The sequence below is a fragment of the Somniosus microcephalus genome, chromosome 6 (assembly GCF_052327205.1).
Source record: "Somniosus microcephalus isolate GS21.2 chromosome 6, FLI_Smic_1.0, whole genome shotgun sequence".
In the NCBI taxonomy this organism is placed as follows: Eukaryota; Metazoa; Chordata; class Chondrichthyes; order Squaliformes; family Somniosidae; genus Somniosus; species Somniosus microcephalus.
Genome location: NC_140992.1, coordinates 196,467,656 through 196,477,948, shown reverse-complemented (window position 1 = coordinate 196,477,948; position 10,293 = coordinate 196,467,656). Strand labels below are relative to the sequence as shown.

Genomic DNA, 10,293 nt, shown 5'->3' with positions numbered 1-10,293 from the left:
GAGTAGGCATTTGGCCCCTCGAGCCTGCGCCACCATTTAATGAGATCATTGGCTGATCATCCAAATTCAGTACCCTGTCCCTGCTTTCTCTCCACATCCCTTGATCCCTTTAGCCTTAAGAAATATATCTAACTCCTTCTTGAATATATTTCATGAATTGGCCTCAACTGCCTTCTGTTGTAGAGAATTCCACAGGTTCACCACTCTCTGGGTGAGGAAATTCCTCCTCATCTCTGTCCTAAATGGCTTACCCCTTATCCTTAGACTGTGACCCCTGGTTCTGGACTCTCCCACCATCGGGAACATCCTTCCTGCATCTAGTCTGTCTAGTCCTGTTAGAATTTTATAAGTTTCAATGAGATCCCCTCTCATTCTTCTAAACTCTAGCAAATATAAGCCCAATCGACCCAATCTCTCTTCATACGTCATTCCTGCTATCTCAAGTATCAGTCTGGTGAATCTTCGCTGCACTCCTTCCATGGCAAGAACATCGTCCCTCAGATAAGGCGACCAAAACTGCACACAATGCTCAAGGTGTGGTCTCACCAAGGCCCTGTACAACTGCAGCAAGACATCCTTGCTCCTGTACTCGAGTCCTCTCGCTATGAAGGCTAACATACCATTTGCTTTCTTAACCGCCTGCTGCACCTGCATGCTTACCTTCAGCGACTGGTGCACAAGGACACCCAGGTCTCAATACACTGCCCCTTCTCCCAATCTATTGCCGTTCAGATAATAATCTGCCTTCCTGTTTTTGCCACCAAAGTGGATAACCTTGCATTTATCCACATAATACTGCATCTGCCATGCATCTGCCCAATCACCCAACCTGTCCAAATCATCCTGGAGTTTCTCTGCATCCTCCTCACAGCACACACACCCACCCAAGCTTTGTGTCGTCTGCAAACTTGGAGATATTACATCTAGTTCCCTCGTCTAGATCATTAATATTACCTACTTTTGAAGTGAAGTCACTGTTGTAATGTAGGAAAACTGTTGTCAATGAAGGCAAGGAGGGAGAGAATCACCCGCTGCCTTTGTTCTGCTGCATGTGTGGGAGTGTTCTTCATGTCAGGCTTTAGGGTATCAGACTAGGCCCTGGTGCTGAGGGTACCTAGTGTTAAGGTTACCTATTTTATAATGAGGTGGGCAGAAATTGGGGCAATTAGAAAGAGGGATGGGGATGTTGTGGGACAGATTGCAATTTTTGGGGGGAACTAACTCGATTGTGTTAATTATGTGCCAAGGTTTGTTTTAGGATCCTGAGCTGAGTGAGGCCCTGTTACAGGGCCATCTGCCGCAGGATTGGGGCCGGGGTGGGGGGGGGGGGGGTGCAAGGGAGTGATTGGTGGTTTTTTGATTGAACCAATCAGATATGACTATATTCTGGTTCCTGGGATCTGTTTGATCCCTAGTGACGTGATTTTGGGAATCTATTGGTTCCTCCTTCTTGGATCTAATTGGTTAAAGGGACAAATTGGAAGGAGAGTGGTGGCTGGGTTGTGATTTGGAGCCAGCAGAGAGTTGATGCGATGAACCCATGCAGTTGCAGTCTGTGTATTGGATACAACAGGAACGTGTCCGCCTTCCTCACCAAGATTGTGATGGTCTGCCACAACACCATCAGCACAAGGGCAATGCAAGTGTTGCTCCAAATGACTCGTACATTGCGCAGTGTGTTGTATCACTGATCCGTCAACCCGGACTCGCACACGGCGCGCTACCCGGGGAACCAAAGAACAGACTTAGTCCAACAAAATATAACGCTGGCCAGAGACCCTAAAGCCAAAATGAAACGCGGATTTCTCTCATCCGCTCCCCCCCCCCCCCATGAAAAAGGCTCAACAACTTGAGCAGGAAAAATAAAGTAATTCGCCTCTTGAAAGTAGGCAGCTGTAAACTGGGCTACTTTCAACAATAAAGATTTTAAATTAGAGATCGGTGGAACTTTTAATAATTGATTTCAATCGATCCTCTGAAGGGTGGTTTGGAACAAGACACGTTCACTCCCCGTTTGGGATCGATCGCCTCCCCGCTCACATAGACTTGTTGGTGCTGGATTGGGATCCCGGGTCTGTCCCACACACTAGCTCCTCCGAGCAAAGAGACTCTCCTCCCTCTCTTCCCTAATCCACACGTTCTCAGATTTCAGGGACTCACCGCACTCCAGCAGATAAGATCGTTGGTCTCGGGATCTTCCACCAAAGTCCACAGCTTGGTGAGGAAGGCGGGCACGTTACTGCTGTATCCATCCATGACCCAATACACAGACTGCAACTGGATGGGTTCATCACATCAACTCTCAGCTGCCTCCAAAACTGTCCCAATGCATCAGCATCTGACACTGACCGCGGCACCAGCAGTACAACATCATCTGACACTGACCTCCAGGATAATACCATCTAACACTGATCCCAAATACAATGCCACCTGACACTGACCCGTTACACACCACCTGACCCCAGTATGACAACAGCAAGCCATCATCCCCTCTCTTGCACAGTCACTCGGCCAGAACAATGGCCCATGTACACGCTCCAACACGCAAAGACTTCACAGAACGATGGGACCACAAAGAATTGCAAGCAAATGCTGCGTTTCAGCTTCACCCACCCAACTGTGGGATCACAACAATAGACTGAGCAGAGGACATCAAATACAGTGGCTTTCAGCCAATGCTACCGTAGTTCTGCTAAAACAAAGTAACACATGGAAACAATTATGAATTTAAAAAGCTCCCCTCAAACTCACATTTTGGGGAAAGAACCAGTTGAATGACTTTTCCCTCTATCTTCTTGTAATAGATTAACCCGATGGCATGGAAACTCGTTGCACATTCAAAATATCTAAACAGCCAATTCTATTTTTTTATTTTAACTATTTAATTGGATGTTATTTGAACTATCCAATAAGACAGCCACATTTTCACAAAGTGAAGCCCAATGGGAGCAGATGAAATGGGTTCTGCGCCAAACTACTTTCTACTAATGTATACAAATCTTTAAAGTCCAAAGTCAGCATCGAGCAGGCCAGATTACACCAATCCAGGTTAGATGCAAGATAAAGCTCCCTCTCCACTGCCCCAACAAGTACTGCTGGATCAGCACCAGTTAGACTCAGAGAAAAGCTCTCTGCTCCAACACAATAGTCCTAAAATTCTGTGGGACTACCACTGGTCCCTTGACAGGAGACCTGCAAAAACCCGAGGGAAATGAAATAAAAGCCGTTTCCACCATTTCTCTGGGGATTCCGCCAGTCTCCGTTAAAGATTGTAATTCAATTCATCGGGCATGGGGAGTGGAGCAGTTATAATTCGGCCAGTCACTTAACCACTCTGATCCCGCTATATCCCAATCTTAACCTGCCCTTCTGAACAGGCAAGCGGGACACCCACACGAAGTGAAGTTCCTCTTTAAATATGCATGATGAAGACCCGACTGCAATATTAGTCCAAGGCCTAAGCATGGAGAGCAGTGACGGCTTCCCCGTCAAGTCTAACCTGACAGGAAGTGGGCCAGAAGAGGCCCAGGCAGGAACGTTTTATAACTTTATTTTAGGTTTCCTTGTGAGCTACAAGGGGCAGGAGTGCTTCTCCAGGCCTCACGAGGAAGCCTTGAGCCTCCTTTGCCCCGGGCGCCCCTTGATCACGGCTAGAACCCTCCCTCCCCACTGAACACGGGTAGAAAGCTCCCCCAACTGACTGCTGGGTCCCCAAATTCTTGCTCCCACTCACCGGTCAGGTAGTGGGACGCTAGGAGAATTCACGAAAATGAGGCCCTACCTTTCAGATCAGTGGGGCCTCCACAACCCCAGACTCCCTGGGTTTGCCATCAGCTTCAGGGCTCCCGCACCCCCTACCCCTCTACCCACCCCTCCAAAATAGGGGCCACGGTATGCAGTACAATCTACAGAATTTACTGCAGAAACTCTCCAAGCTTACTTTGACAACACCCTCTTGATCTCTACCATCAAGGACAAGAGCAGTAAGATAATGGGGACAGCTTAAGTTCCCCTCCAAGTCACATGCCATCCTGACTTGGGACATAGATCGCCATTCCTTCACAGTCATTGGGTCAAAATCCTGGAGTTTCCTACCTAACACAATCATGGGAGAACCATCAGCACAAGGACTGTAGCGGTTCAAGGAACAACCCCACCACTGCCGTCTTGGTAACTAGGGATGGACAGTAAATGTGGCATTATCCACATCCCAGGAAAGATTTTTTTTTAATTCTAGGGCTACAAATGATGATGGCAAAGCACTGGAACTAAACTCCATGGTTTAGGAGATGATGAGGTCCCATTGTAACACCTTCCATAGCATCTGGTATGTGCTGCACCAGAAGGAATATTACTCAAAATACTGCACGAGTTGGACTGAGCCAGCACATTACTGGTAGGGATGGCTGACTGAACCTATCTGAACTTTTATTGATAAGGACACAAATAAGTGAAGAATATTAAAAAGACCACTTGGCCCATCACAGTGATAAGATTTTTTAATTTAATCCACCAATACTTTGAAGAAATGCTGCGTGATCCTGAGCTCCCGGATGTCCCTCTCATTCCATTCAATAGCTCACATAGAAAACATAGAACATAGAAAAATAGGAGGAGTAGTAGGCCATTCGGCCCTTCAAGCCTGCTCCGTCATTCAATATCGTGGCTGATCCTCTATCACAATACCATATTCCCGCTCTCTCCCCATACCCCTTGATGCCTTTTGTGTCTAGAAATCTATCCATCGCCTTCTTAAATATATTCAGTGACTTGGCCTCCACAGCCTTCTGTGGTAGAGAATTCCACAGACAATCAAATTTGGCCAATCTTGTGAACAAAAAGCATAGACATTACAAAATGTGAAAGACTGTCGAATCCTCATGGGGTTAACAGCTGTGTGGACAGGGTTGGCAGTGTGCACCGACATCATTGCTTTGACTAGCCAGCTCAGCAAAGCAAATTCTCACTTGTGCAGTTTTCCTGCTTAAAGCTGGGATCCCTAGCAACGAAGAGCAGCATGAATACAAACTTCATGATTCATCCAAATAAAGCTCGTTTCAGTATGGAGATGTTAGCAGACACTACACCCACTACATGGGACACAACACCCACTGGAGTAAGAGCTATACCTAATGCAACAGAAGCTAAACTGTAGGGGGAAACTTTTCAATGTTCCTGTGGTGTATGTGCCTTTAAGAGCAATTATGGTGTATGTGCCTTTAAGAGCCCCAGGTGTGCGTAATGCCGGTAATTGCCACTTGGGCTATATAAGCCTGTGTATTGTGTATATCCTTTAGAAACCCCTCCCCAGACTTGCTTAGTAAATACCTATGAACCAACTCCTGTCTTCAGTGTCTTTATCTACACACGGACACTACAGTGGCGACGAAGTGGAAACGGACTTACCTGCAATTTGGCAGCACCTCAAGGACATCGATTCCTCCAGCGTCCAGAAGACTCAAGGAAGTAAGAGAAACTGTGGTTTCACCAGCTGGCCAAGCTGGTGACAGGTACTGCGCTAATCCTTCCTGGGCGTCAGGCTGGAGCTCCAGCGGCGGGCTCTACAGCTGAGACAGGCAGCGAAATCGGAGGCAAGCAATAACGGACTGGGAGGCAAGCAGGTCAGCGCTTAGACCTCCGTCGGGAACGAGTCTCCAACAGTGAATAAACGGAAACCACAGTAAAACAGCGTTGTTATCGGTAGCAGCGGCGGGAAAGCGCGGGAAGCGCCATATCGTTGCTACAGAGAGAAAAAAAAAAGCGCGGGAAGCGCCATATCTTTTCTGAAATGCCTAAATCTGGTAATATTGAGGCTTTTGATGGCGAAATAGAAGATTGGACCACATACGTGGAAAGAGTAGAGGTTTATTGCACTGCAAATGGAATAACCGATGAAAAAAAAGCTTCAGTACTTCTGAACTTAATGGGCGCGAAGACATACGGGCTGTTACGAAATTTAATCACTCCAGCCAAACCAAAGGACAAGACTTTTAAAGAAATTGTTGATACCCTGCAGGAGCATTTAAACCCAACACCGCTGCTGATAGCGGAACGATTCAAGTTCTTCAAGAGAAATCAACACAAGAATGAAAGTAACGCTGATTACCTAACCGAATTAAGAAAGCTATCAAAGTACTGCCAATTCGGAGCAGGACCATCGGATTATCTTCGAGGCAAATTTGTTTGCGGTCTCTTAAGTGAAGGAACACAAAAAAAACTGCTTTCTGAAAAAGATTTAACATTGGACAAAGCTTTCAGTATGGCTGTATCATACGAAGCAGCAGCAAAAGGAGCTGCAGAGATACAAGAGACACAGGACTTCGGCACCCATAAAATGACACAGGAGTTCGGAAGATGTTATCGCTGCGGCAGATCCACCCATAACCAGAGGGACTGCTGGCTCAAGGGCAAAGCATGCAGGCAATGTGGTAAGATTGGACACATTGCACGGGTATGCCAATCTGGACAAAATAAATCCACTGACAGAAAACAAAAAATCAATAAAGAAAAGTACAGGAAGGTACAAATGATGACAGACAATAGCTCCGAAGACCAGAATAGCGATAGCGACTCCGGAAACAAGAGACTAAGCTGTCTCAAATTACATAATGTACTTGCCAAAGAGGATTACCAAACCATTTGGGTTACCCTCACAATAGCAGGGTCCCCAGTTAAAATGGAGCTAGATACAGGATCAGCTCTAACCGTAATAAATCGACGAGATTACGAGAGGCTATTTTCGCATATACCTCTAAAAGACACATCCATTATCTTAAAAACATATACGGGGCAGAAAGTCTACCCCAAAGGAAAAATAAGGGTGCCTGTGGTATACAATGGCAAAGAAATACAAAAGTTGTATTTATACATTCTACAAGATGGTGGTCCACCGTTGTTGGGACGTGAATGGATAAGGAAGATACGTTTAGACTGGCACTCCATTCAGGCACTGACGGTGACCAGTAAGGAAAAAAACAATGATGACATCATACCTGAACGATTAAAAGACATCTTGGCCAACGCCAAAGAAGTGTTTCAAGAGAAACTAGGAACCTTGAAAGGCATCACCGCCTCAATAAAAGTGGAAGATACAGCAATTCCAAAAATTTTTAAGACAAGACCGGTGCCATACGCAATACGTCCGGCAGTCGAGGCAGAGCTGAAGAATTTGGAAAAGGCAGGCGTATTATCCAAAATAGATTGGAGCGAATGGGCAACACCCATCGTTCCAGTCATGAAAAAAAATTGAAAAATAACTGAGGAACAGAAAAAAATTCGCATCTGTGGGGACTTTAAGGTGACTGTAAACCCGGTCCTTCACATGGTACAGTATCCTCTTCCGAGGATAGAAGATATTTTCGCCTCACTATCCGGAGGGAAACGTTTCACAAAAATTGACTTGGCACAGGCATATCTACAGATGGAGGTTGAGGAGACCTCTAAAAAAGTATCTCACAATAAACACACACAAAGGCCTGTACCAGTACAATCGACTGGTTTTTGGAATAGCATCAGCTCCAGCTATTTGGCAAAGAGCTATGGAGCAAGTCCTGCAAGGGATTCCGGGGACTCAATGCTACCTAGACGACATCCTTATAACAGGAGAAAACGACAACGAGCACCTTGCCAATTTGGAGCAGGTGCTCACTAGGCTGAAAGAACGGGGCCTACGAGCAAATCACCCCAAGTGCGAATTTTTCCAAAATCAGATATCATATTGTGGCCACATAATTAATAAGGAAGGGTTGCATAAGTCACCTGAAAAAATTGAAGCAGTTATAAAAGCCCCAGCACCTGAATGTTTCACAATTAAGGTCATTCCTGGGATTAATAAATTACTATCATAAATTTTTACCGAACTTATCAACTATTCTACACCCTCTTAATGATCTTCTGCAGACAGGAGTGATTTGGAAATGGAACGAAGACTGTAAACGTGCCTTCCATAAATGTAAAGACTTAATCACATCCGAGAAAATTTTGGCTCATTACAACCCATCACTACCAATCAGACTGGCGTGCGATGCATCCCCTTACGGCATAGGAGCGGTATTGTCCCATAGATTCCCTGATGGCTCGGAACGGCCGATAGCTTTTGCGTCACGCTCATTGAACTCAGCTGAGCGTAACTATGCCCAGATAGACAGGGAAGCACTCAGCCTGGTATGGGGAGTGAAGAAATTCAACCATTACCTACACGGACAAAAATTTACGTTGCTGACTGACCATAAACCCTAAAAAAGGTGTTCCCATTATGACGGCACAAAGACTACAGAGGTGGTCCCTTTTTCTAGGGGCACACCAATACAACATTGAATACAAAGGGTCAAAACAGCATAGGAATGCTGACGGTTTATCACGCCTACCGTTGCCAACGATAGAAGAGGCACCTACAGTAGACCCAGTAGAGATATTCCACTCTACCATAGTGGAATGTCTACCGGTGACAAATTCTGCCATTGAAAGGGAGACAAGAAATGACCCGACTCTCTCATGGGTCTACGATTTAACAGTGAAGGGATGGCCAGCACATGGCGAACCACTGTTGCCAGCATTCTCGCAAAGAAGAGAACAGCTGTCAGTGTGCCGAGGAACCTTGATGTGTGGATCCAGAGTGGTGATTCCACCCAAACTCCAGGATAAAGTGCTAAAGGAGCTTCACGAGGGGCATCTGGGTGGAGTGAAAATGAAGAACCTAGCTAGGGCGTTTGTATGGTGGCCAGGTATCAATGGAGACATCGAAGACATGACCAAGAGCTGCCTAGGATGCCAGAAGGTCCAAAATGCTCCGCCACAGGCCCCTCTACATCCATGGGAGTGGCCCTCATCTCCCTGGCAAAGGGTGCACATCGACTTTGCTGGTCCATTTATGGACTCAATGTTCTTAATCGCAGTTGATGCACACTCCAAGTGGCCGGAGGTAATAAAGATGTCCTCCACCACCACGGAAAAAACCATCACAGTATTAAGGACCATATTTGCCAGGAATGGGCTGCCGGAGCAGATATGTTCTGATAATGGACCGCAATTTGTGTCCGAAGAATTCAGAAAGTTCTTAAAGAACAATGGGGTAAAGCACTACACGTCCGCCCCATACCATCCCGCCACCAATGGATTGGCTGAAAGGTTTGTCCAGACCTTCAAGAAGGCCATCAAGGCCATGGGTAATGAAGACATAAAACTTCAGCACAAGGTGGATAACTTCTTATTTGCATATAGGAATGCAACGCATATGGTTACTAACCAAACTCCCGCCATGATGTTCTACAATAGAAACCTAAGATGCCGGCTGGATTTGGTCAAGCCCAACATCCGAAGGGACGTGGAGAACCGGCAGTTTCAGGGCATGAATGAAAGGCCAACTAGGGCCTTCCAGATAGGCCAACCGGTTTTGGCCCGGGACTACCGTACCGAGAAATGGCAGCCTGGAACTATCTGCACACGATTAGGACCACTGATGTATACCGTGGACATCGGAGACAGCATAATAAGGCGCCATGCTGACCAAATCATCAAATCATCCGAAAAGGGACAACCTACACCACCACTCTATACATCTAACGATGAAGTAGAGATACCCATATCTACCTCCGATCCGGTGATACTGGAGCCCGATGAACCCGACACTGGACTTCAAGCCGAATCAGCCTTGCCAGAAGAACCTACTACACCACCAGAAACTACTACACCCCCGAGGCGTTATCCGGACCGAGTCAGGAAGCCTCCTGAGAGACTAACTTATAATTAATTAATACAGCAATGTATATTATTTTGCATATAACATGTAATTAATAATTACTTAAAATATGATGTACTAGTTAGCTAGAAGGGGAGGAATTGTGGTGTATGTGCCTTTAAGAGCAATTATGGTGTATGTGCCTTTAAGAGCCCCAGGTGTGCGTAATGCCGGTAATTGCCACTTGGGCTATATAAGCCTGTGTATTGTGTATATCCTTTAGAAACCCCCCCCCCCAGACTTGCTTAGTAAATACCTATGAACCAACCCCTGTCTTCAGTGTCTTTATCTACACACGGACACTACAGTTCCTCTGAATGTTTTTATTCTAGTTTTATTCAAACTAAGCTAAAGTATATTCGTAATAACAACAGAAAATGCTGGAAAAACTCAGCAGGTCAGGCAACATCCGTGGAGAGAAATTTGAGTTGACGTTTCGGGTCGAACCCTTCTTCAAAACTGGAACGAAAAGAAACTAGATCGAAGGCAGGGCTGCGATCGGACAAAAGAATAAAAAACAAAAGAAGTAAAAGAGATTAGAAGCTAGACGAGATGGT

At 45.9% G+C, this 10,293-nt stretch overlaps 1 protein-coding gene across 1 annotated transcript in view; it reads right to left on the bottom strand.

The window, feature by feature from the left end:
- hsf4 (heat shock transcription factor 4) overlaps positions 1–2,282 on the bottom strand; it is a 68,994-nt gene extending 66,712 nt beyond the window's left edge. The window contains exon 1 of the mRNA XM_085991175.1: positions 2,161–2,282. Coding sequence (XP_085847301.1) covers positions 2,161–2,256 — 96 coding nt within the window. The 5' untranslated portion in view covers positions 2,257–2,282. The remainder of the gene's footprint in view (positions 1–2,160) is intronic.
- Positions 2,283–10,293: the final 8,011 nt, after the last annotated feature.